This window comes from Tiliqua scincoides, chromosome 1, assembly GCF_035046505.1.
Source record: "Tiliqua scincoides isolate rTilSci1 chromosome 1, rTilSci1.hap2, whole genome shotgun sequence".
In the NCBI taxonomy this organism is placed as follows: domain Eukaryota; kingdom Metazoa; phylum Chordata; class Lepidosauria; order Squamata; family Scincidae; genus Tiliqua; species Tiliqua scincoides.
In genome coordinates this window covers 226,106,966-226,134,786 of record NC_089821.1, presented here as the reverse complement: position 1 = coordinate 226,134,786, position 27,821 = coordinate 226,106,966, and the positions used below count along the sequence as shown (strand labels likewise).

Sequence of the window (27,821 nt, the reverse complement as noted above, 5' to 3'; positions counted from 1 at the left end):
TGTTTTTATCCAATGCTGTGAGTTGCCTCGGTGGCCCTTTCAATGGGGCTGAAAGACAGCATAGAATATTTTAAAGAACTGAGTGTTATGGATGCATCCAATAAACAACATACATATACAAGAGAATATAAAAAGAGAATCAAATATTCATTTAAATCCATACTAAATACAAACATGAAATGTATAGAGAATATAAAACAGCCAGCTGAGACACTGGCCACAAAGACTTAGAGCAAAAGGGCTTTTGATTAGATAACATTAATTACAACCTAGTTACCTTCAATTCAACCTACTGTGCCCAACATAGGAAAACAGTTTCTTAGTTCAGTTTCATTTTATTTTTTTAAAATCTACTTTTATATAAGCATAAAGATTCATCTAATAAAGTGAAAGAAAGAGCACATGTCATGCTTACATTCTAATGCTAGGGTACAATATACCAGGGAATGTTTCCTGCACAATCTCTACTGAAGCGGCATTCTGCAACAGTACAGCCAGAATAGGCAAGAAGGAAAATATGGCAGTAGAACGAAAAAGCGAAAAAGTGGCAGCTGCTCTTAATGTGTGCAACGGAGGAGTTGATGGCAGCATGGTGTATTACCTGGGAGCACTTTTCTCTGCTGACCCCGGCCACCCCGGTACACCAGTGGTTACTTGGGAGAATGCTACTGTGAACTCCGTGGGACTTACTGCTGAGTATAGGGTCAGCCTTTCAAGTGTTGCTGTGTATGAGCCCGCTGTATCCAATGGGGGGCATGTGTGTGCAGAATGGGAGGCTTTAAAGGGGAAAAGAGGTTCAGAACCCCTTAGCCCTCCATAAGCCTCTCACTCCACAATGGGTTTCTGCAGACTTGCAACAGCTCTTTAGCTGGCGCAAGTCCAAGGAAAGAAAGGGGGCAGGAAGGATAGGATCCAGCATGCACCATTGCTGAAAGATTCACCCATTCTGCAGCCTCCCTGCCCCCTGTTCTGTCTCCTCCTTGCATCCCTTGGGACCATTAGAAAAGGTATTGAGAACAAATGGCTAATATTATAATGCCGTTGTACAAATTGATGGTAAGGCCACACCTGGAGTATTGCGTCCAGTTCTGGTCGCCGCATCTCAAAAAAGACATAGTGGAAATGGAAAAGGTGCAAAAGAGAGCGACTAAGATGATTACTGGGCTGGGGCACTTTCCTTATGAGGAAAGGCTATGGCATTTGGGCCTCTTCAGCCTAGAAAAGAGGTGCCTGAGGGGGGACATGATTGAGACATACAAAATTATGCATGGGAAGGATAAAGTGGATAGAGAGATGCTCTTTACACTCTCACATAACACCAGAACCAGGGGACATCCACTCAAATTGAGTGTTGGGAGAGTTAGGACAGACAAAAGAAAATATTTCTTTACTCAGCGTGTGGTTGGTCTGTGGAACTCCTTGCCACAGGATGTGGTGACGGCATCTGGCCTGGATGCCTTTAAAGGAGGATTGGACAAGTTTCTGGAGGAAAAATTCATTATGGGTTACAAGACATGATGTGTATGTGCAACCTCCTGATTTTAGAAATGGGCTATGTATCAGAATGCCAGTTGCAAGGGAGGGCACCAGGATGCAGGTCTGGTGTGCTCCCTGGGGTATTTGGTGGGCCGCTGTGAGATACAGGAAGCTGGACTAGATGGGCCTATGGCCTGATCCAGTGGGGCTTTTCTTATGTTCTTATCACAGGCAGCCTAGTAATGTCCTGAGAGAGAGCACCATATCTCAGCAGGCTGAAAACCTATCTGTGTTGTAGTTGATCACATCACTAGTGGCTTCTCTCTTTAACGTATACTGATTGTTCAAAGCATCTGGTGCCTTAACTGGCAGTCATAAAATCAAAAAAGGAAAAGAAAACAAGGAACTGAGATAAATGGCAGTCTCTAGCTTGTCTTTCTCATTATAGGATATACACTAACAGGTGCACAGGTGACTGATACCTAGTTGTAGGTTTAAGCCATTTCTGCCCAACGTTGCATATACGCAACAGAGATCAAGTGCGTACACATGTCGGCTGTGAACAAATTTGCTAAGAAAACATTCCACTGTTTCATTAGTGTAAATACTGAATTATCCCTATAAAACACCAGTTATCCTGTCCTTTGACCAACTGCTATTTTTTGATTGCTGCTTTCCAAACACATTTGTACTTGCCTTAAGGGAGCATCTTCTAATTCATCTTCTAATTCCTGAGAATATATGTATATATATATATTGTGCAACAGCTGTCATTTCAAAAAGATTTATTGTTCTAAATTGCTCTTTCCACAATGTGAAACAGCAAACTAATTCTGAGGGTTAATCTGTCATACGTTATCAGAACATCTTGTCTGCTCATGCACTTTCCATTCAGTTCAGCTCAGAAGAAGAGTCATCGGGGCCATCTAAAAGAACAAAGAACAAACTGTGATGAGGCTAAAGTGAACAACCCATCAATATATACACAGAAAAAAGTCTTTGAAATGTTACACAAAATCAAATAAATTACATGGATTCATTTTAATCCAGCTTCACGCTTTGTTTGGGCATAGAAAGAGCCTGCCTTGTTTACCCCAATGGATGACCACTGAAAGGAAGGGGAAGTGCAATGCTACTAATTCTCTTGGACCTCTCAGTGGCTTTCAATACCATCTCTCATGGGATACTTATGAAAAGAACTCTGCAAGCAATGCAACAAAGGTATAGTGTCTTGGTGGCTCCACTCCTAGATGGAATGCCAGTTCTATCGTGTGGTGCTGAAGAACTACTTGGGCGTGTAGCATTTATGCCACACCACAGGATTCCATCTTGTCCTCTCTGCTTTTTAACATCTACATGAAACTGCTGGAAAAGGTCATTTGGGATTTGGACTATTCTCTTTTTCATCCAAGTCAGGTGAGGCAATGGAATCGCTGAACTGATGTCAGGTCACTAATGGGTTGATGAAGGACTGCCTTTCCCCCCTCCCCCCAATAGCTGCACCCAAGGCAGCTTACAACATTTTAAAAGCTCTATAAAAGCAATAAATACAATACAGGTATACAGCACAATGACAGGATTACATTCTAGTAACCCCATCTTTAAGTGATGTTGTTGTTAAATGAAAAATGTGTAAGAATGTACCTTAGGAGGCCTTCCAGTTTTTAGAACAGCTTCTGGTGGCTTCTGTGGGCTTAGAAGGCCTCTGGGGCCTTTTAAGGACACCATCAACAACAAGGTAAAGAATTTACCTTGATTTACAACTGCTTTACAGTAAACCAGCAACAGACCATTGTATATGCAGACTGTCGTTGGTCGGAACAGTGCTAAGCAACACCTGTACACTAACTCACAAAAGCAGCAGACAGAAAGAGTTAAAAATAATAAACAGTAAGCAGTAAAATAATAATAAAATCAGCAACATAAAAGTAAGAAAAAAATCTAATAAGAACAGAAAGAAACAAACAAAATCTCAAAGACAAAGGGAAAATCGTAACAAAACATGGACAAACAGAAATGGGGGGGGGGAAGCCAGACGAAAATGGTTCTTTATTTACCGAGGAGCAAGCCGAAATCCACGCTCCCTTCGAGGCTGGTGTTCAAAGGCGTATCCTGAACCTGAGGGAAACAGATTGCCTTTTAATATTCAGAGAACTGGAGAAAACTACCACAGTATTTGAGAATTATCTAACCTGTTTTGAAAATATAGTGTTTCACCAATCCTTACCCTGTTTCTTTCATATGTACCCAAACAAACTTTGTTGCATATCACAACACAACACAGGAATCTAATGGTAAGAGCAAAGAATACCTATGTGGTCTTTATCATTAACATCCAGTGGTTATAAAGCGTCATTTGATCCAGGGCCTGATGCTTAGGTGCCCACAGAGAGGAAGAAGCAGCATCCAGAAGGGGAGCCATGTTAGGGCCCAATTCTAAACTGGCCCACTGCTCAGTGCCCTTGCGCCGGTGCTAGGTGCTGTAAATGCACATTTATGGCACCTGGTGAGCAGGAGCACTGGCACTAGGCCCAGCACTGGCAGGGAGAGGATGCTTCGCCACCAGGGGTAAGTGCAACTGCCAGATGGCGGTGTGGTCTCTTGGGGGGGGCGGGGAGAGGGTGGAACAAGGGCAGAGGGAGGAAGGAACTGGGACGGGATCAGCAGAGCTCTGCTCCAGCATAGACTTGAGAAGCCCCATTGCGAACCCATTCCCCCAAGGTGACCTCTGGTTGTTTTCCGGTGCTCGCTGGATACAATGGTAGACAGTTTGGCACCGCTGTTCCAGCGGGCGCCAGGAAGCTTAGGATAGGGCTGCCTGTCTCTTGCAGCAAAAACAATGGAGAGTCTTGTAGCACATTAAACACTAACTTGTAAGGGGGGAGAGTTGTAAAAGGTGTAAACCTTTACAACAAAAAGTTAAATAACTCAGAATTACATCTCACTGAATTCAGTTGGACTTAATCCCAGAAAAGTATGATTGGACTGCAGCCTTAGTTCAGCAAAAAAAACACAAAAAAACACCTGTATTATCAATGATGGCAATGATCACTGTATGTATCTTATGTATGTATTTCATGCACAAGAACAGTCACCCACATGTGCAGCAGTTGTGGCTAGGCTGTGCAACAGGTTAGGATGAGAAACAGCCGCTTGCCAAGGCCACCTAACAAGTGTCATATAAACTCGTTAGGAAATCAAGGCCCAAATCCTAATTAACTTTCCAGCTCTGATATAGCTGTGCCAATGGAGCATGTACTGCATCCTGCAATTGGGTGGCAGTCACTGAGGCCTCTTCAAGGTAAGGGAATGTTTGTTCCCTTACCTCGAAGCTGCATTGCCTTTCCCTTGATGCTGGAAAGTTGGTTAGGACTGTGCCCTAACTTACCTTTAAGAAACTGACTGTAGGAAATTTCAGCAACATGCTTTCTCCGAGTACCTTATTATGATATCACCGTTTTAACACACTCCCCTCTCATAGCTCTTAGATATTTCCTCTCCATTTATTACAAAAAATTGTAACCAACTGCTACAAAAGCGTGAAGAAAGGCCCTACTACTGGCTGGGCTTTCTATTGGTCTGCCTTGATTAGCAGCGCAGGGATTAAAATGTGCAATAAGTTGTGAAATTCAACACCACCGTGGAGTGACAAAACGGGGAGCAGACAACTCACACCTTTGCTGCTATTTGTCTGTAGACATAAATTCTGAACTGCTGCCTCAAAAAGATGCAAAAGAAATGCGCGAAAAGAAAAGAATGGCAAAACAACAACATTGACATTTAAAACAAAAAGAGAATTCTGATTAATGCAGAGAAGAAGTGGAATAAAAAGCATCATGAACATCCAATAGCAGTGTCTTAGATGTTTGTTTACACACAAACAGAGCTATGAATTATCTAGCAATAAGGGTTTATTCATATCATCTTCAGGAATTTCAGAGGCATTTTAGATTTATAGCAAGGACATAACCAACCACTGCACAGAAGCCCAGATCTGGGTTCAAATGTGCATCCAAATGTTAAAACATTGCCATGCATTTGTGGAAGGTCAGAAAGAGATAAGGAAACTGGCCAGATTCTCCAAGGGAGTGGAAGATTAAATATTAGCCAACAGTGAACTGGAAGTCATCACATTTTCAATTAGTATCCAACCCCCCCCCCCCCGCCCAGGGCTGGACTAATCACAAGGTGGAGTGAAACTGGTGTTGTGTAGAGAACTAGCTGCAAATCGGAATTTTCCCTGCTTCAAATCTCACCATTTCTGTGAGCTCAGTAGGTGAACTCAGACAAGCCAACTCCCTCCCAGCCTCTGCTCCCCAGGAGCAATGTGGCAATAATGATTCACCTTGCAGGGTTTTTGTATGGACTACATCAGGACAACACATGTGAAGTGCTTATTATTACAGCGTGTGAATGAACTGGGTGGGAACTCTGTACACCCCCCCCCCAGCGCCTCTGTCCCAGGACAGAAGAATGTGAAGCAGCTTCAACTTCTTCCTGTTAGAAGATCAAACACTTCCCTCATTTAGAGGGTTCTAGTCAGCAGAGGGAGTGGGAGGCCCAATCCTCTGAGCAAATTTTCTGCACTGTTTGCTTCCTTCATGGGCAGAAGGCACCATCAGAAGACATTGAACTTCCTCTGAAATCTGCCTCTATCACTTCATCCAGAGGAGAAAGAGCAAAGAGAAGTTCAGGGCTCCCAGGAAGGAAGGAAGCAGCTCATGGCACAATCCTAACCAGGTCTACTCAGAAGTAAGTCATATTGTGTTCAATGGGACTTACTCCCAGGAAAGTGAGGTTAAGATTGCAGCTTTAGTCTCCCGTCTATCAGGAGCTTCAGTTAATGTAACAGATTGCTTGTGCAGGCCTTTACACTTCATGCAATGCTTCACCAACCTGCTTTCTCACCCTGCTCTGTTACAGTCCTCTAAATTATCCGAGCACGGACTGCATGGAGAAAGAAAAATGCTAGAAACACAGTTGTTTCAAATGGCAAAGTCAACTTTTCTCGTTTCAGCTGATAAATTAATAGATGCTCCAAGCTTGATGTTTACAGGAGGACTAATATAGGGCTGCCAAGCTGCGGTTGTAAGATGGAGGAAAATTACAGGCGATTAAGTGTGATATTTTAATTGTCTCATTGAAACACTGAATAAAAACTCAGGCCTGAAAGGGGAAAAACCTTCACTGCGATTGTCAGCTCACTTTCAAGTATGTCCAAGAACCATTAAAAAAGGATCTTGCACAAAAGATCAATCATGCCTTATGGAACTGAGGAACAAATTAGAATCTGAAACCACAGGCAATCAGCAGACATGCCAGTGAAATTCCTTAAGAAACTGACACAAAGTAAATATAGAACGCTTCTGCTCAAACAGGAAAATCTGGTGTGTGTGTGTTGTGTGTCTGTGGTGAGAGAGAGAGAGAGAAAGAATGGAAGGTGATATTGTAATTACATCTTTCTGTCACTGTTGCATAATTAAAATGAGCCTACACCTCTTCTACACTTGCATTTCATTGCATAAGTACTCTAGTTTGCCAGGGGTTAAAAACAAGTCCTTAATAAATACTTCACATTAAAAAAAAACACAAAAAACTGTGAGAGGATTTATAAGCAAGTCATTTCAGAATTACTGCCAATGGCTCATCAATAACATGAGTTCTTTGTACCTGAAGACTGGGATTCAGCCCAATATGCAGGTGGCTGGGGGCTTCTCCAGTGGCCTCCCCTGTTCTGATGATAACTTTGAGACTGAATTCTGTTCGGGTTCTGAAAGTGAGGATGCCCTCCTCTTTCGCGTCTCTCTGAAAAGGAAATGTATTTCTCTTGTTACTGAACGTGCACTCACAAAAAGGCAACTTGAATGTCTTATTTCCCACTTCCACAGCCGCTGAAAATATTTATATACAAATGACTATGCAGTGTTGGCTCACAAAGCCATCACTATTCTAGAGCCACAGGAAAATACTGAGGCATCTAATTACTACGGTACAGGTTTTTAAAAGCACAGAAGCAATTAAGATTGTGGTTACCATGGATATGCTTAGAGAAGATTCACATTTGATGAGTTTTCCACACAGACATTGCTCACATGTAGGAAATTATATATACCTGTATGTATGCTGTCATGTGCAAAGAGCCACATGAATTGCCAATCGAGGCTTCCTACGCGCATGCAGGGCACTTGCAATTTATAACATAGAAATAATACTTGCGTAGACCCATCATTGGCAATGCCTTTTTGTTTCTTGTGTCAACATGCAGTTTATATAGACACCATATTGCACTAGGTTCTCCCAAAAATGTAACTGTTGAACTTTCCATAATTTGTAAGCTTTTGTGACACACATACACCCAGCAGTTTCTCCCTGCACTCACTGCTTTGGCAAAGTACCAGAGGATGTTTTAGACCCACTTAGAGGTGATGAATACTGTCAACACAATGCAGTTCCTGGCAGAACCAACACGATGCCTACCTGTCATAAATCTGTTATCTCGCCGTCTGCTCTGAATTATTCTACCTTTCGCTGAGCATGCATTGCGTATAATGGACATCAGACTCTGAAATTTTGCAATCCAAGATTCCTGCAGAGAAGAAACAATGAAAACAAAGGCAATACTTTCTTTTTTCGACAAGCCTCACTGAAATGCTTAGCATAAGTAATTGAGCTTAAGTTCAATTCAGGCATAAAGGAAAACCATAATGCAAACTAACCATAGTTCAAAATCTAAACCCCTGAGAGGTTATATCCCACCCACAATGAACACTATGGCCTGGCTCCAGCATTGATCAGGAAATTCAGCAGTTGTGGCAAGCTTGCCACCCACTCTGCTCCAATTGCCAGATGCCCAGGGAATGGAAAAGTGAGTGGAAGCATCCTCTACCACTGCCCAGAGTACTGTCCCAATCCTATCTGGTCCAGCACTGGCTCTACACTTGTACTTCCAGCTCTAGTTATTGCAAATGTGCCTTAAGGCATGTCTGTGGCACCCAGTGAGGAGGGGCTGCCAGCGCTGGGCCCAGTGCCAGAAGAGGATGCTTCAGGAACAGCTGGTGTTAAGTTCTGCCGCCACCTGGCACTGAGATGTTTCAGGGCAGGGGAGGGTGGAAATGGGCAGGGGGAGGGGAGGATCTGGCCCTCCCTCCTGAACCAGGCAGCCAGGCTTGAGCCTCATCAACTCTGCACCCACTCAAAGGCAGGTGAAGAAGCGAGTAGACCCATTGGCACCACGGCAGCCTTACCCAGGGAAAGGGAACAAATGATCCCTTCTTCCAAGGAGACTCCCAGAGCTAGCCTGGTGCCAACAGCATCTAGCGGTAGCCCATCTTCATTCCAGGGATGCTTCCACACTAGAGACGTTTAGCATTTCTAGGACATTATTCTTTTACAATTAGCTGGAAGTGGAATTCAAACAGAGGTTCCATACAGCACTTAATGTAGCTCTTTATTATCCAGTAATGCCAGTCACAATTGTTAAGATATTCCTACAATATTAATTCAGAAATAAGTTCCATTCAGGAAAAGCTCTTTCCAATGCATTCCCTTTGAAGTGTCAGCTGATTTTACTGCTTCTCTATTCAGTGTCTGATATGCCCCTTGCACAGCACTTCTATGGCATGCATCAGGATGCCAGTGCATCCATGGCACAGCATCACTTCTACTTTGGCAAGATTTACTTCCCATTGAGCAAGATGTATTTAAAGAAAATTTTATTATTTGCCTTGATGTTTAGCCATACACTTCTCATATTGTTTTTCTGCATCTCTTTCTGTCAGCTTGCATTTATTTTGCGTTCAGAGTTTGTGTTCTCTTTGGTTCTCTTCATCTGGGCAAGTCTTTCAATTTTGACATGTCGTACTCACATTGCCTTCCAAGAGTTCATGCAAAGGGCATTTCCCATGGATCTGCTGGTATTTTTCTTGAAAAAGATTTCCATCAAACAAGTACCACGGCATTAAGTCTTCCATTTTAAAGGGGAAGCCACAAGCGCTGTTGGCCATAACCAAAGTGGCCAGGCCACGAATGAAGAGGGAGCCAAGCTGTACAGCTCTTGAATCAATTTGGGAAAGCTGTTCAAATAAAATACACGTATCAAAATTAGTAACTGTTTGTGCTTAACAATACAAACATGGTATAGGTGAAGAAGTTTCTAGAACATTTTTCCCCCCCACAGAGACTCTTTTCTGGCTCTAATATCTCTAATTCTGGAACAATTTCAGTGGCTGTCATGGGAATAAATATTACAATGACTCCACATCCACCAAATTGAGCTGGAAGGAAAATGAATCAGAGATGTGGTCACCTGTGTTGGTGGCTCTATCTATCTCGCAGGGGTCTGCTACTATTGCCACACTATACAGGAGAAGGAAGAGGAAAAAATCCTTCTAATCCTCACAAAGGTGTGGACAAGTACATCTTGAGTATATGACCCAGAAATGGAATTACAAGGTCAATGGAAGGGGAAAATAATCCATGCAGCAGAATTCTAAGATTCCACACCTAGCAAGCCTGTAGTCATACGTTTAGCAATGGTGGGGAGAGCCTAAGGATATACTGGAAGGAGGAGGGAGGCCAGATAGAGCAAACACTTATAGGTCTAACAGTGCTTTCCATAATGTATTAAATACCTTTAACAAAACTTTAGAGTTGATCATTTTTAACAAGCAAGTTCTTGTCCACCAGTATTTTTGCACTCAAAACCCTGAAAGGGGATCAGATTACACTATATTGAGCAACTAGATTGAATGACACTTGTGTCTTCTTGGTATCTTTGTAACGAAAGAACTAAACTTTCCTGAAATCAGAAAATGCACAAAAAAGACTGATTATCATGAGGTCGTCAAAGTCCACCCTCCCCCCCACAGCTATGGCCATGTTGTTAGTTCACAGGATCAGCCACACCAAACATGTGCAACATGGAGGACCTGCTCAGTGTGTGGCTGCCTACTTGAGGAGGCTGTGCGGTGCCAGCTGCAGTGGCCTCCCAAGAGAACAGAAAAGAAGACAAGGAACTGGGGGTGAAGGGAGTGGCAGTGACAGAGGCATCCTACCACCTATATGCAAGCTGCTTTTGCTGGAATACTTTTGAACGGTGTCTCATGTAGCCCATGGCAGTATGAGAGCCAAGATGCAGTCCCACCTGGCAGCTCTTGCTGTGAGGTGTTTTCCTTTTGTCTTTGATGGATGACTTCATTACTAATGACCGACAGTCCCATTAATTTTAGGTGCCACTCCTGCAGTGCAGATACCAATGAAGTGGATGGTTCTCAACTTTCTGCTTTTATAGCCAAGAGAAGTCGACTGCTTTTGTTAGGCAGGAGGGAAAATTAATATACGTATTTTTCTACACAAGGGTGTAAAAAGCATACTGCCTGTTACCCTGTGATTAATTCAAATAGGCTAAATATGATTAGATTTTTCTTTTTTTTCTTTTCAAGCTTAGTACGTTGAAAACTGAACTTATCTTGCCCCCCTCCGCACACTCTTTTCTTATCTACTGACAATATCACAATGTCTATGTCATCCACCCTTTGGAACAACTCAAAGCACCAGTTTCATCTTTGATTCCTCTTTTTTTTTTTTAGGGGGGTCCCCATGTTCAGTCTGTCATCAAATTATGCCACTTCGCCCTGCACAATACACCAAGAATGAAGCCTTTCCTCATCTGTCACCTGGTTATTCACACTCTGGCCATCTCTCTCCTTGTCTACTGCAACCTCTCTCTCACTGGTCTTCCACTGAATCATTTTAGCCACTCTAGTACCATGTCCTGATTGTAAGTTTAAATAAATGTACAGTATTTCAAAACAATTGAATGTACTTCCGTCGTTTGGCTCTCCTGTCATCCTGCTTCCTATTCCAGTTTTCCCCTTTGTGTCATTATCCAGACTGTAAGACGCTTGGGGCAGGGACCTGTATTTTCACTCTACAGAAAGTACCGTGTTCAGCAATGACATTATAAATAATTATAATCATGACACTGCCCTTTTGGGGTTGAGGTGGTAATAGAACCCTAGGTTCAAGTGTATGTAGGGCATACAGTCAAATTTTAATCTCCCTCTTGGCAAAATATAAAGTTTCAATTATTCACTTTGGTATGGCTGGTGTACTTCATTTTTTTCCGTGAGGTGATCCCACGTAGCAAGGGCCTGTGTCTGAATGATGCAGCCACTTGAATAGGGCCAATTGCATGGGACTTTCCCAAAGAATTGTCTTATGGTGCTGACTCAGGGCCCAATCCTATCCAATTTTCCAGTGCTGGTACTGCTGTGCCAATAGGGTGTACGCTGCATCCTGCGGTGTAGGTGCAGTCCTGAGGCCTCTTCAAGGTATTTGAACATTTGTTCTCTTACATCGAGGCTGCATTGTGGTTGCACTGGTGCTGGAAAGGTGAATAGGACTGGGCTCTCAGTGGGAAAGACTCGTGATTGCTTGAGTCACTTGATAACAGGTATCCCTTGAGCCAAGGGTGCATAGGCAGTTATGGTCATGAGGCCATATAGAGAGCTACAAGTGAATGATGAATGAGAGCTACAAGTGAATCCATGGTTTTTGGGAATGGGCTATGATCACTGGTAACAAGTTTACTAATAACTGAACACTTATGAAGTATATAATCTCTTTAATTTTTGGTGGAAAACGATAACCATAGTGAGCATCACCATTTAAATAACTTAAAAAACTTAAGATAGTTAAAAACAGAAAGTGTAATGAGTGCTTTCTAATAAACACATGACTCAGCAGACTGATAGCGACACCAAGGTGCTTAAGGAACTTACTGGGTTAAGGCAGCGGCCTACAAGAAAAAACATCTGGCTTTTGATCACGAAGTTTGGAAGCATTTTAGATTTTTAATGCGCTCTTGAATTATCTTCTTGTCCCTTTGTGCAAGAGGACACATGGGCAACATCTGCCAACAAAGAAATGGAGGCAAGTTCTGGGTGGGATTAACTCTGGTCTGAGAGCAGTGCTTCTGAATTGCCCCTTCCCTTCCTCATATTCTCTACTTTTTGCATGCGCTTAATGCTTCTTGTGCGCCTTGTGCTCTCTCAATCTTCTCACCTCAAAAATCTAAAGAAACAAACTGACACTCTGCTTTTAAAGATGATGCAATAATAAATGTTTAATAATTTCAATATTACTATGAAATTATGGATATTTATACATAAATGTGTATAAATATAATTATAAATAACCCCTGTCTGGGTAAGAGGCACTTTTCCAGGAGTGGGTGCTCCTCTTTTATTTAGCAAGGGGAGAGTAACTGGCCCTCTTCACCCCAGCAGTGTCTTTTCTAGTGGCTGTCTGCTGCTGTTCTTTTGCATCTTTTTAAGATTGTGAGACTTTTGGGGACAGGGAGCCATTAGCTATTTGATTTTTCTCTGTAAAATGCTTTGTGACCTTTCCATTGAAAAATGGTATATAAATACTGATGATGATGATAATAATGATAATTTTAAAAAAGTTTCTGTTTTGCATTATCCCTTCCTTTTTCCAGACTTGGTTCTTGGTTACACTCCCTAAAAGCAGCTACCAGTGGTGCTGGTATCATGAGAAGTCAGACTGACAAACAACATAATCCTGCTGTTTGGGGGACGTGCTATAGTGCTGAGGTGAGACTTAATGGACATTCATATTTTGCATTTTTGGTAAGGGCTACTTTATTTTGCTTCTCAGAATTAAGATGCACTTACTAATGGTATGTTCATAGTAAAAGTAGTTAGCACCACCCATGTGCAAGCTGCAGCAAAAACAAGAAATAAGGTGGCCGCTTATGAAGAAGAAGCTTTCCTGGATTAGAGCCCACTTCCTCAGAGGAATGAGGTGATGCGTCTGATGAAATGGGCTCCAGGCCACAGAAGCTTTTGATTCAATAAATGTGTTTGTCTTTAAGGGTGCCACAAGACTGTTTAGCTTGTGTCCTAAGGTATTATGGAACGCTGCTCCATCATCAGAAGTGCCTTCTGTTCCCGGAAAGCACATTTGGAGCTTTCAATGATGGTGCAGCACTCCATGAAACTTTCGCTCCAAGTTGGCTTTTAGGCCACAGACAAACACGACAATCCCTCTGAAAGCTGACAGACTGTGTTTCATTTTAGGCCTCCCTTCAATAGGAATTGTCAAGGGCGTTAACCGCAATTCAAGCACTCAAACAGTCTAATGAAATATGAAAACAAGCAATTTTAAGAACAGCAAAACAAAAGTAGAACAAAGTTACAAAGCACTATAATCCATTAGTTCAGGAATGAGTTGTCTTTTTTCACTGGCCAAAAGAAGTACCACATATGTAGAATATTTATATTTTGTATATATTCCCACTGCTAATGATATTTCTTGAAGTGACTATCAATGTATTCAATGTACACTAAAAAAATAAATATGTCATCAATTGTCTTGAACTAAGACGGTAGTCAGAGTGGAAAGTTGCAGCATGTTGATAAACCTTAGTTCAAATAGCCCCTCACAGAGGTGGAAACTTCAGTTGATACACCAGAGACTATGGAACAATGACAGCGTTGCCCACTTTCTCAGCTGGCCAAAATGCAAAGTGTCATTTATTTTGAAAACACACTTAAGATGTATTCTGGGGGAAAAAGTCAAAAGCTTAAGCTAAGCCCTTCCTGCTTAGCCAAAGTAGGAGCAAAGGTAGCACAGCTGAAAGGAGGGAGGTTCTTACCCACTTGGGCATCTGCTGGGAGAACAAAACTAGAATAACCAGTTCTTAAATGTCTCTAATGCTTCACAGTAAATATTTAACAGTAAACAGCTCAGTGGTTTGGGGTTGATATGCTCAGAAAGGTTTATTTGCTGTGCTTTGCAGGCAGATTTGTGTAAAGTGATACTTCTGTTGAACAAAACTGATATTTACTGTAAGCCAAGGCTCTGGAGTGAAGCTAAACAAGGATCCCCCCTATCGCTTTACAATTTTGTGTCCTCCTGAAAATCAAAACAGAGGAAGGAACTCACTACAAATACAGCCATGTTTATTAATCAAACCCAAGCCAGTCAAATTCACTTCTGGAGTTCAAATGGGCACATCCACAGAGCAGTTTCCCGCGCTCCTGTTTCAGCACTGAGTAGTGCACAGTGGGGCGTGTGAGAATGATCCCAGGAAAAGGTGAAAGCCAACCGTTCAGGCTGCATAAGCTGCCATGCGGATGAGTACGAGCATGGCGTGAAAACATCCGGCCCGTGAGAACTATCAGGATCAGATATGCTTTCCATCTGATCCCCTAATTAGAACTACATGGACATGTCTTTAGGCCAGGGATTCCCTTTTTGTACTTGGGTGTCCATACCGAGGAACAAAAAGAAAAAATAAGGCTGGTCTTTAGACTTTTGGGACTTCTGCTCACAAAATATCCTTTATGAAATGTTCTTAGCAAGACAAAGAATATATATTGTCAAGTAGTTTTGCCTTGGAACTGCAGATGGTTTTTGCTGGTACAGGGAACACCTGATTAAGAGTAGTGTACTTGCTACATAATGAACATGTATCTGCACTTGCAGGGAAAAAAAGCTTCCTCAGATCTGTTCTGAAGTTAGAGCTAGAGGGAACACCACTCTATCTCCTATTAAACATCCATAAAACACTCATAAACTCTCAAAAGTTATCCCGAGCAAGGTGACCATCTACTCAGGTATGACATACCTGCACACCTTACACAATGAGGTCAATTCTATTTTATATTTTACATCTATTTTAAGGTCAATTCTATTTTACATTTTATAATGACTTGCTAATGCACACGATACTGTACTTTTTGACTCAGGAAACATTACAAAGGGGGCAGCATTCCTAGAAAGGAGTCTGAACTAGTAAAGCAGCCATCAGGCTGAGAATTTCAAATCACTCTAGTCATGTCATAAGGTGGGTTTCAGATACATTTTCTAAATAGATATTCTAAGTATTAGTCCGGTCCTAATTATTGTCAGTCCCGCTAGACCTCTCAGCTGCCTGCAACAACATCAAGCATGGTATCCTAGACCGACAGGCTGTGTTAGGGGTTGAAGGAACTGTTTTGCAATGGTTCTGCTCCTTCCTGACAGATCAGACCCAAATGGTGAGACTGAGGGACACCTGTTCGGATCCCTAGACATTGACCTGTGGGGAGCCTCAGAGATCTATTTGTCCCCCATGTTGTTTAACATATACATGAAGCCACTGGAAGAGATCATCTGGGGATTTGAAGTTGGGTGTCACCAATAAGCAAATTACACTCAGCTCTGTCTTTTCTACCAGGTTCCAAGGGGGCTGCTGAAGTTCTGTCTAAGAGCAATTGGGGCCTGGATGAGGGCTAATAAACTGAAATTAAATCTGGACAAGACATATATTCTGCAGATCACCTGCGGTTATCAGAAAGGGCCCTTCTTAGGATACCGCCACCATCTGAAGCCAGGGGGAGGGGGTGGCGGCAGGGTGTAGGGCCTTCTTGGTTGTGGCACCACACCTCAGCAACCAGCTTCCAGAAGATCTGAGGGCAGCCTCCTCAGTATATGGTTCCAGGCGGAGTTTGAAGACCCTTTGCTTTGCCTGGCCTTTGGTGAGAAAGATACTCCCTAGGGACCCCTTTTTAACTTTTATATGGTTTTACATTTTATATGCTAACCTGCTCTTTTATTGTTAATTTTAAAATTGTTTTAAGGGTTTTTAGTTTAACATTTTATCCCACTGTTTATCTCTATGCGTTTATGCTTTTGTTGTACACCACTTTGGGTTTTTAGAAAAGCGGTATAGAAATCATTTGGATAAAATAAAATAAAAAATAAATTATCTAAATAAATATTGCCATATTAGATATAAAAATACTTGGACCAGAGGAAAAAAAAAGATGTAAAATATTTTGTCACCTAGCCAATGACAGACAAGAACAAACAAGCATTTTGGTTCCCATGAATCTTTCTACCCTTAAGCATTAACTGAGTGATATCAGCACAGGGTGACTTAATTTATAGGTCTGAAAACTTTAATCGGCTTAATCAATCTAGTAATCAGCTAAAGCTTTAGGTGATAAATCATTAAGACAAAATTAATCAGTGATGGCAAGTTTTAGCTAGCAGGGTTGGGAATTAAGGACAAATGTTTTTAGTTTTGTTTGTTTAACTGATTTTGCTTTGGTATGATACTGCAAAAAGGAATGAAAATGAAATTATGAAATACAGGCTTTCCTTCTAATAACAGGTGGCGGCTTTTCCTTACAACACTGTACAACTACAGGTCCCCCCCAAAATCTCAAAAACTCACCAATATGTAAATTTTAGTAAGATACAAATTTATTTAAATTTAATTGATTAATTTGCTTGAAGGCAAGTACTTTTTCACATGGTGACCAAATTGAGATGACTGCCTAAAAGGTTCTGCGTCAGCTGCTGCCTGTATAACCAGTAAGAACACTTAACCAGGAGATTTAAAATCAAAATAATCTGCAAATCATGACTCCTTCACTGCCTTTTCTCTGCATCTACCCCAGATGACTTGTCAGAATGGCCCACAAATATGCTTGGTTTTCCTGTTATTTTGCCACCTGCCTTCTTCCTGAAAGCCGAGGCAGATGTGAAAATGTGCATTCCAGCCCTGCATAATGACAAAGGGCATGCAGACAGGTGTAGGGGAGGGGGAAGGGGCAAAAGCAGGTGACAGGCAGGTGCAGGTGCCGAGGCTTCCTTATTGCACGTTCCCTTCCCCTGGTTCACAGCCTAGCCTAGGCAGCCTCTTCCACTTACGGGTGCAGGCTGCCTCTGAAACAGGCCAGAGTTTAGAAGGATATAATTAGAAAACATGATCTTCTTTCTCCATACATTTCTTGCCCCTTTAAATTATTTGCTTTTCTTTTAGATTATCCTAAACAAAAAACACTTTTCAGACTTTCTATTACATGTCAGTTTTATCTTCAAAGCTAGCCATTGTACACCAGTCTGTTCACATCAGAAGTTAACACTTCTAGTCTCCGTTCAATATTATCCCAACTATTCTGCAATTGCTCGTTCCTCCCTTCTTGTGTTCTGTATCATAGTCTTCTGGTGCTCTCATTTCTAATATTTTCTTCATATCATTTGGCAGCAGCAAAATTGTCCTTATTTTAAATATTGACGTGACACAACCTTACATTCTTAACAATACATAGCGCACATCGTTTTTCAAACATTATTCAATCAGAAAGATCCCTTTCTCCATTGTTAAGATAAAAGAAAGGACAAGATACAATGAGACATCATAATAGTGTATCCAAGGCCTCATGTATGTCTTTTTATAGCCCAATCCTATGCTTCTCCCCCTCCCACCATGCAAATGTGTAAAATGGTCCACACTGCATCTTGAGGAGGGGGGAAATTCCGAGAGTCTCCTCTGGGTAAGGGAACGTTTGTTATGTTCTGAAGATACTCTGAAATTCCTTGAGTCACTATAATTAGTGCGTATATAGTGATTTTCTACATAATTTATTATGGTCTGCCCAGTCAAATAATTTGTAATTTTCTGGCTAGAAGTGTGGGGAGGTTGGAAGGAACAGGGAAGCTGAGATATGCTGGAGTAAAGATACTAGATACTCACTGTATTTGCACAATCATTTGGAACTACTTTGGTATATCTGACTAGTACCCTATCTATTTTTGAGTGCAGTCCAAGAACAGTAAGGCACATTTAAGTCCTCGTACAATCAATGAAAGCAAAGCACTTCAGTTCCATCTATTTTTATGGGATTTAGGAGCATTTGTCATTTTTGTCTGAGTTTGGTCAGTGACATCCAGTTTCTATTTGTGAAAAGCAATAATTTTATGAGACGTAGTTATGGCTGTTTTCTACTTGGCCTCACCTGCTTCTCCACAATACCAATACTGAACTAAGGAGGTCCTGATTCTCAGCTCCATCACTCAGGACTAGACTTCGGGACAAGGGACAATCAACAAAAACACTCACAGTGTTTATTTTCTCACAGGGAAAATTTTCTAATTTTTCTTTTTAATGCTGTAGTTGATTCAGTGGCTTCTTAGAGTTGATCAAAAACATGTGAATGATCAGTCATGATAGATGACATTTAAATAAGTCAAAGACCATGCGAGTTCTGGTATGTACAGAGTTGATTCCCCCCACTTGCTTTCTTGTTCTAGCTTGCTGGGAAGGGAAAAGCAGAGCAGAACTAAAATAATCCTGTGCTTTGCGATACTTCTATCTGTTATTTTAAACCAAGTCAGTCATTTTTATATGGGGATTTAATGGGCTTTATCTACAAAACAGAAATTTTTTGCAATTAAAACTGAATATACAACACTTTTTACAGTGCATTGAAAACAGGAGCGTTTTAGTCATATTTCTGGGCACCAGTTGGGATGTGACAGCCGTGCAAGTGCAGACCTGTGTGAGCATGAGAGCAGCCACACGAGGAGACCCTAGAGTGGAATCTTGGCAATCGTTCCTTCATTTTTGTTTCAGAAATGCACAATAATTCCTGCAATCCCCCATCTAACTCAGCAAAGGAGGAGATTATGTTTAGCAGGGGAGAGCAACTGTCCCTGTTTAGTCCAGAATAGTGTTTCTCCTTGTGGGAGCTACTCTGGTGACTCCTTTAAGAGCATGAGCCTCTTTGGGTGAGGATATCATCTTGTTATTACTTTTTTGCTAGGGAAGTTGCTTCAAGAACTTTTTCAACCATTGTGCCACGGCATATTGGTGTGCGGCGGATGGTCTGCAGGTGTGTTGTGGAAGTTTGAGGGTGGGCCATATATTAGTCCCTTAGGGAACATGAGCCTCCTGCCAGTAGCAGACAATCTTGCCAATTGTCAAAAACCTGGTGGTGTGCCTTGACAATTTTATCATCTTCTCAGTGTGCCATGAGATGAAAAAGACTGAAAATTGCCATGCTAAATAAAGAATGATCATAATAAGCATAATAGCACAAAAACAGTTTTTTCCCTTTAATTCTGACCGAAATGGGCAGCATCATCCAGAATGTAGAGAATACAGAAACATTCATTAAGATAAATATTGCTTCAAAGTAGCTCACAAACCTGCCTAAATCTGCTCATAAACACGCCCATAAAATATGTCCATGTTTCATGTTCAGGCTCTGTTTGTTTGCTTTACATCTTTTAAAACGGCTCTAAACGCAGGCACTCAAATGGTCACAAATGTAAAATCCTGTGCTATGTGTCACATGCATCATTTTTCTACTAAGACAAACATTTTCTTTTCGTTATGAGCCACAATGATTTAATTACAGTGTTTTCTTTTCTGCCTGACACCATGCAGATGCAATGCTAATTCTGTAGGGCACTAAAATTCTTTGATGAACCCAGCAGCCGTGAATATCAAAAAAGAAAGGTCATTTTTTTCAGCTGTGGGGGGAACAAGGCAGGTACAAACAGGACACAGAGGGCAGATCAAGCATGCTTGAAATTCCAGTGTAAAATACGCCAAGGAACAATGGCAAATGGCGCAGACACACGACTTGCAAGTGCCTCATTTACCTTGTTTATCAAGAGGTGAAGTATTCAGAATAAAGCAGGGGTCTGTTCAAAGAAACCCGACATTCCATAAGGACAGATTGTAGGGAGAGAAGCCCCACCCACTTCCAAAACTTTCTTCCCCAATCTGCAGCTTATGCCTGAAGCCGCTAAATCTGCAGACATCAAAACACACCCTGTTTATCACAAAATAAAATCATGTGCCCTGGGCAAACACTAAATAATTCTGGCACAGACTGCGTCCCAAGTGAAAACTGCTTCATCAAATCCTATACATAATCCTTAAAAGTTAGCTCTTGCTACAACAAGGTGATCTTCCATTGAAGACTATAACTAACTAAAGGTAAATTGTTCTTGCATATGCTGAGAAGAAGAAAAAATTAACTACTGATGGTTTTGATGAAAATGACACGATGAGTTCAAGTTATCAGTAAAGCACTACTAGGATATAAAAGTTCTACATAGAAAATACTACAAATGTAGGTATTTGTAAAGTTATACTTTACACTTTAGTAAGTCTTCTACCCTAGAAATTATTTGCACGTATTTGTGTATTTGCTCAGAACAGTCATGTTCTGAGCCACAGAAGTAGCCCATCAGCATGGCAATTTCGTACAGAAGTGGAGTGACCCCTTTAAGAACTTACAAAGTTGTGTGGGAGGGGAGGAGTGTGAATGGAATCCTAGGTTTTCAGCAGCAAATTTGTATGCCAGGTATATTGCACTAATATTGCAGAGCACGCAATGCTCCTCGTTCACAGTAAACCAACAAACACCAGCACAGATTACCCAGAAAATGAAATATACCACATGGTGTGTTAGATATATTTTGCCTTGCATTACAAGACTTGGAAAGTCCATGGACAGAGATTTTCTCTATGAAGAAATAAGACCATTTGTGACCCAGCTCACAGATTTGCACAGGGAAGATCCAGGACCGGTATTCAAATGTTGCGTGCCTGAGACAAAAGTAGAGCAGGATGGGGGAGTGAACCACCAAGCATATCCATCCCAGCTGCTATACCAAATCCTTTGGTGAAAGCTCTTTTGCTTCAGAGGTAAGGGTGTGAGTGTAAGAGAAAAAAAGAAGTATGCTTCACTCAGGGCGCAATCCTAACCCACTTTCCAGCACCGACTTAATGCAACTCCAAGGTAAGGGAACAAACATTCCCTTACCTTGAGGAGGTCTCCATGACTGCCCCCCAACTGCAGGATGCAGCACATGCCTCACTGGCACAGCTATGCCAGTGCTGAAAATTTGGTTAGGATTGCACTCTCATTCTCGAAAAAGGGGCTGTGGCAAGCAGCTTCTCTCCAGTCTGGTGGTCATAGATCACAATGGGTAACCATCTGCCTCTGCTCGGCAGAAGTCTATGCCTAAGCTAGGAAGGGCCAGGGCAGGGCTTGTGCCTCTTCCAACAACCACCCATTAAACTTTGAGTAGGCCACTGTCAACCCACTGACAACCAAGGATATAAGGAATTTGTGGGTGAATTAGTAACTTAATTTTCAAAACCCAGCTCCAGTATGCCATACACGACTGACCTTTCTTCATTCCATTAAGACTGTAGGGAAAAGATTCAGTACAATGGATTGCTAGACATTACCAGATCATCCTAAGGGGATGTTTAGGCAAGTGATGCCCAAGGCAGAAAGAAAATGAAGCTGTCTGGACCTTCCATAGCCCTCAAATTTGGTTGCAAAAGGAAGATGGGCGGGCAGATAGCCACAAAAAACTAGGAGATCCAAGGCTGAATTAGATCCTGGCTGAGTGGACAGACAGATAATATGCAATTACACCTGGGTGGCAGACATTGCTACAGCCAAGTCTGGGCTCCAGTGGGACCTACCCCTGGAATTTATTGCCAAATTGAAGTAGGACTCCTAATAAAATCAGGATAATCAAATTACGTATCTGGACTCTCAAATCTAATCTCTGGAATACCTTTGAGTGAGGGAAAAGGTCAAAGCAAAAGCCATCTGTCGTTCACTTGGGGTTACCACTGGCATTAAGTTAGTAGATGAGTCATGTCTGTACCTGCACGTTTGCAAGCTGAGTAGCTGACTTCCCCTCAAGGCACAGTGTCTGAGCTATGAATGCAGTCAAGTCTTCCAAAGAGAAGCTGTCCGCCTACGAGAGATTTTTTTTTAAAAGACACTTAGCTCAGAGCCACAAAAAGAAGTTCATACTTTTCTCCATTATCTAAATTCCTTGTTACCTGAATGTCAGTCTTGCACCATTCATGCATATTTGTTCAAAACTCAATCAGCAAAAATAGGGGCTCTCACAACTCTATCTCCTTTACCCTATTTCCATTGCCTACACCATTCCCCACTCAATATTCCATTTAAATTTCCCTTTATACAAGCTTAATAAGGAACTGTGCCAGAACATCCACAAGTAATCCCAACGCCTGCTGTTCTCCCGTAACAATGTATTATCTCCTTCATATATTACGTGTATTTGAGGAGACACAGGATTTACACACACGTTGAAAGAGCTTATTGAGGTGTGATCCAGGAACTTGGCTAGTCAGTTACACTAGTGACTATGGAGCAGCAACAGGACTGCAGTTGGTAGGAAATCAGTATGGCACATTCTTCTTAACCAACAGATATGTGACAATGTTCCAAATAAGAAGATATTGATGCGAAAAGTGGTTGAGATGTTCCTCAACTGACTTGCTAAGTTCTTGGTGATTTCTGGAAATAGTGAAGAGATGACATGCTTGCTAGCTGTAACGTGCTTTAAGCACTCTAGGTGCAATCTATCAAACTGCTCCTCAAATGTACTATTGCAAAGCAAAGGGTTGCTTCTTAGCTCTTTGTTACCCAAGGCTGTTTTTTGTGCAAGTTGGGGGGGGGAGGAGTCTTACTCTTTTTTTAATAACTTCCTTAATGTTTCAGAAAGAATAACTGGATAAAAAAGTAATGCAACTAAAGCAATCTGTCTGAATGAAGGGTACAAAGGCAGGAACAAAGACTTGTGTCGCAGCAATTTCCTCAAGTTGCCTCTCTTGCTGCAGGCTATGGGAATTTATACTGTTAGAAAATATCTTTGACTTTTTCTCTGTTTCTTTTCATGTTACCACTTAGTTTACAATTTAAAAAAAAAAACCGAAGAGGACTTCAGTTCTGCATGAGCTGTCTTCAATATTATAGAATCTGAGGTTCTTGCAGAGCTTCAGGTATGCATTGGATAATCTCATCAACCTCTGCCCCTGCCAAAGTGTTCACTGGAGCCAGGAAATTATGGCTTATAGTGACCTAAGGAAACAGTCCAGTCCAGTACATCAATAATTCCAGGTCCACAACAGGATGTTCAAACAGCAGCTGTTATACAATAATCTGCTTTTAAAATGTAAGGGAGTTTCATCTCAAGTAGCTCCCTAAAAATCCAGATCTTGCAATAAAACGGAAGCTTAAGAGGGGAAGGGGAACCCTCAGATAATATTTCTGCTAATCTTTCTTAAAAATTATTGCTATGATATATTTATCACATAAACATTTCATTATAAGATACAGGCACACTTGGTATCTCTTTCCAATCATATTTGGCTACAGCAGTGCCCTTTGCCACTTAGGCTGCAATCCTATACACACTTTCCTGGGAGTAAGAACCACTGAAGGCAATGGGATACATCCCTTTGCTCCAAAATTAGAGCCTTATCGGAAGAGCAGATGAGGGGGAAAGGTAGCCTGATAATGCCTTTCAATACAAGGAAATGTCAATCCCTCCTTCCAATGTTTATACAGCATTCTTTTAGCTACCAGAGGTGGCTTCTTTTACCAAGCACATGTCAAAAGCAGTCTCTGCCACTGCCCTGGCAAGGAATTTTGAACTTGTAATGAAATATCCAGCAGCAGAAACAAAATGTGTGGCAGTATATCCATCTTCAATGTTGCAAATCTAGTAATTTATTATGATTGTAAGATATGACCAGATCCTTTATGTTCTGAATAATTCAAATTCTAAAGTTGTTTTTGTGGAGCATCAGTCCAACATTTTTGCTATTTTTCATTAAGAATTTTGTTCCAGAAATCTAAAATCTCTTTCCACAGCAGTTTAACTATTAAAATAATTAACAGCCCAATCCTATTGGGTTGCCCTGCTGGTGGAACTAACATCCTGCCAGCACAGACTGCTTTATGGTAGTTGCAAAGCTCACTCCAACAGCAAGTGGAGGTGTGCACTGTTGGAAGGAGGGCTAGAGTCTTCCCACAAGTGCCAGCGGATCCCCCAGGACCCGCTGACAGAAGTAAGTTGGTGGGGGAGATGCAGGTCTGCGTAGGACACCCCTGAGCCATGGAGGCTTACCCCCAGATAAGCGAACACCCCTTCCCAAGAGGAACCTTCTGCAACTCTTCCACCCCACCTCCCCCGCAGGACGCAGTGGTAGCCATTTCAACACTCCTGCGATGGCAAGGGGGTGGATTGGGCCCTAAGGCTGCAAACCCCAATGAACTCAGTGGGACTTACTTCTGAATAGACATGCCTAGGATTACAGTTAATGAGCAAAACAACCTAGATCAGTGGTTCTCAAACTTTTAGGGAGCATTACTCCCCAAGTAAGTCTTTATGGGGGAGAGGCGAGGGCAGAGACATGATCCCCAGGATCGCATCACTAAGTGGGGGGGCAAGGGGACTGCTTTTACTTACTGCGGGCTTCTGCAAGTAGCAGGAGGTGCAGGGAGCCCCACACAGCCCTCCACAGGGCTCCCCAAGGCTTGGACTGTTGAGAAATAGCATGCACAAACCATCTCCTGGTTGCAACGTGAAACTGGAAGTGGTTCTCATGTGCGGTTTCTCTACATTCCAAGACTCGGGGAGCCCTGAGGCAGGGGCTACGCGGGGCTCCCCACACCTCTTGCTTCTTGCAGAAGCCCACAGTAAGTAAAAGCACCCCCCTCGCCCCCCCTTAGAGACACAATCCTGGGGATCACATTGCTGCCTCCCCCTTCCCCACCCCTCAAAGGGATAGGGGAAGCTTTACACAAACTGGTGGGTTGCAATCCACCAGTCTGATAACCACTGACCTAGATATTTGTAAAGAGAGACAAAATCCATACAAATCTGCAGCAGGTACAAACAATAAGAGAGAGTTACAAAATTGGGGTTTTCTTTACTTGCAGAATGATGTATAGTAACAAGGAGCAGGCAGCTGCAAGAGAAGCGTCCAAAGCCTGGAGCTCCTCTGCTACGTCCTGAAGTTGAAAGCAAGCCAGAAATGTGCAACGGCGTTGTTGGTCCGCCTCTGCTCCCCTGCTGAGCCACAATGTTCTCAAACTAGGAGTGCCACCTAGAAAAGAAACCCACGCTTTTAATTGCTGCAGAAGCAAGATGTGACAAGTGAGCTTCAACAGGAAACAGCTGCTCACCTCCATACATGTTCCATACAGTAACTAGGACATAAATACCCATTGAGCTCGTGTCCGGTTTAAGAAATATAAAGACACTGCTTCCCTGGTCCTAAACAACTTTCCTGGCTCTTTGTAACATTTCATACACAGAATGAAAACAAAATGACACATCACAGCAATACAGGACTACACTGCTGAAAGGTAGTGCAACGTGTAGTGGGTTTGCACATTTCACAAAGATCAAGAGGATGAGAGGCCTGACCCTTTCAGATCCTTCTCATAAACATTTGGAGCTGTAATCAAACCACTTACTCGGCCATTCTCAAAAGGCCCAGTTTAATCTCTCTTCCCCAATGTTCAGTTCTGGGTGCTTGCAGCTACACTGAGCATGCTGCAATTCAGCAGGCCAGACTCTACAGGCCCTTAGGTGTCTCACACGGCAACATCCAACATCCTGTTCTTGCCCAGACCCCTGCCTACATCTCTTTTCCTGCCAATCATAGAGGCAGCACTGCAGGGAACAATAGATGACACTGAACGCTTATGAGAGTTGGCTCTGTAATCTGCTCATGCACAGTATAGAACTGCAGCCAACTGAGGCATTTGAGGAGTGCCATCATATGTATCTTATTAAAAACAACAGTCTTTGTGGCACCTTAAAGATTAATCAATTCACTGAAACACAAGCACATATTACAATAAATTTCAGAGTCTTTGAGGTGCCACAAGATTCTGTTTTGCCACTTGAAACACAAGTACAACTCTGGAAGTTGTGATCACATGGTCTAATTCAGAAAAATTTGCTAGCTGCTTACCTTTTCTTTACTCAACTGCTAATACCAAGTGGGAAGTGCAAGAAAAACACTGAAAAAGCTATGACTGAAACTAGTCCTTAGATACTTCTCTTGCTGGAAAATTACTTTGCCTTTGTCTTTCAGGTAAACAGAGATGCCAATTTTAAGAAAAGATGGATTAAGTTGCATTTGGTAACACATCTTTCTCTTTAAAAAAAATATTACAAGACTGAGCAGCATTCCTTAGCGTGAGCCACTTGGCTACCTTAAATCATTATAGTGTTGAGGTGTCAAACAGTGGGTGAAAGAAGTGTTTATTTGGAAGAAAAGAAAAGAAAAAACCTCATCAACCAAATGGTACTTTTGCCCATGGAGACAAAACAGAAAATATTTTGCCTATCACCCTAAAGAAGCTTTCGTCCGTATACTGTCGGTATGATGCTTCCTTATATTTGTAGAGACTGAAAGAGCAAGAAAAGACTGCTCTCTTGACAAAGAGTTAGTTACTTTACAAACTAAATAGTTGACCAAATTTTTTCGTGGGGGTTGTCCTTGTTGTAGTTTTTTTTTTTGAGCCATCCTTACTGGATCCTTAAATCATATTGGATTATTACTCAAATAATATTAAGTAATAATATTACTTAAGAGGAAAGTGTTGTTTGCAAAGCCCTATTGTGTGCTGTACAAGAACAAGCTTATATTTAAGGAGAACCAAGATGGCCTCCCTTCACAAACTCTTCATATGACAAGTTCTGCAATAGTTCGGAATTACTCTCACAGATAAATAGCTGATTCACAAAAGAAGAGACGAAAGAGGAACAGCATGTTATACTCACATTCTACTTATCTTCCCAGAATCCAAGTTAATGAATCATGGCATTTTTAATGTTAGAAGTGGTAATAACCCCTCCAAATCTCAGAATGTTGATCCTCTTTCATCAAAAAGTAGAGGTGGGTGAAAATATTTCAGTTTCAACTGTATTTAATTCCATGCTTCATTTTCAAAAGGTCTACATACGAGTTCCAAATTTGTAAAATTTTTCACATTTTCCACCTAAATTCCTACAGCAAAGGCAATACTACAGAATCATAGAGTTTTTAGATTGTGAGCCCTTTTGGGACAGGGAGCCATTTAGTTATTTGATTTTTCTCTGTAAACCGCTTTGTGAACTTTTAGTTGAAAAGTGGTATATAAATACTGTTAATAATAGAGTTGCAAGGGGCCCAATAGTCATCTAGTCCAACCTCCTACCTTAGGCAGGAAAGATAGAATACAAAGATAAATTTTTCACAACATTTCCACATTTCAAAATTCCTAACTTCTTTCTTTTTTTATTCCTTCTGTAACCGCAAGATAAGGTCATGAGCATGAGAGAGAAAAAATGAAACAAACTGGAAAAATTGACAAAAGCACAATGAAGACCTTGAGTCTCATCTAGTCAGTGGTACTGGAAAAATTGACCACCATTTAAGGGGCTTAGGGCCCAATCCCAAAGTTCTGTTGGGCTGGCACAAGTTCCTTGTGCCTGCCCAGATGGGTCACAAAGGCACCTAAGGCACTTTCATGCCACTTCAAGAGTTGCTGGAGGAGAGGTAAATTAGCGCCGGCTGTTTTGGGCCGGCGCGGGGATCTGAGGAGAGCAGGGGGAAAGCGGAACAGAGGCATTCTGGGGCGGGGGTATGGCGGGCGGCCTGGGGCCGAGGGGAAGGTGGGGCCAGGATCCAGCAC

At 41.9% G+C, this 27,821-nt stretch overlaps 1 protein-coding gene across 1 annotated transcript in view; it reads right to left on the bottom strand.

Annotated features, from left to right (window-relative positions):
- Positions 1 to 1,336: 1,336 nt before the first annotated feature.
- FAM120B (family with sequence similarity 120 member B) overlaps positions 1,337 to 27,821 on the bottom strand; it is a 34,003-nt gene continuing 7,518 nt past the window's right edge. The window contains exons 4-10 of the mRNA XM_066611385.1: positions 25,065 to 25,237; positions 21,976 to 22,068; positions 9,342 to 9,548; positions 7,954 to 8,062; positions 7,147 to 7,281; positions 3,534 to 3,594; positions 1,337 to 2,402 (exon numbers count right to left, since the gene is read on the bottom strand). Of these exons, the coding sequence (XP_066467482.1) occupies positions 2,390 to 2,402; positions 3,534 to 3,594; positions 7,147 to 7,281; positions 7,954 to 8,062; positions 9,342 to 9,548; positions 21,976 to 22,068; positions 25,065 to 25,237 (791 nt within the window). The 3' untranslated portion in view covers positions 1,337 to 2,389. The remainder of the gene's footprint in view (positions 2,403 to 3,533; positions 3,595 to 7,146; positions 7,282 to 7,953; positions 8,063 to 9,341; positions 9,549 to 21,975; positions 22,069 to 25,064; positions 25,238 to 27,821) is intronic.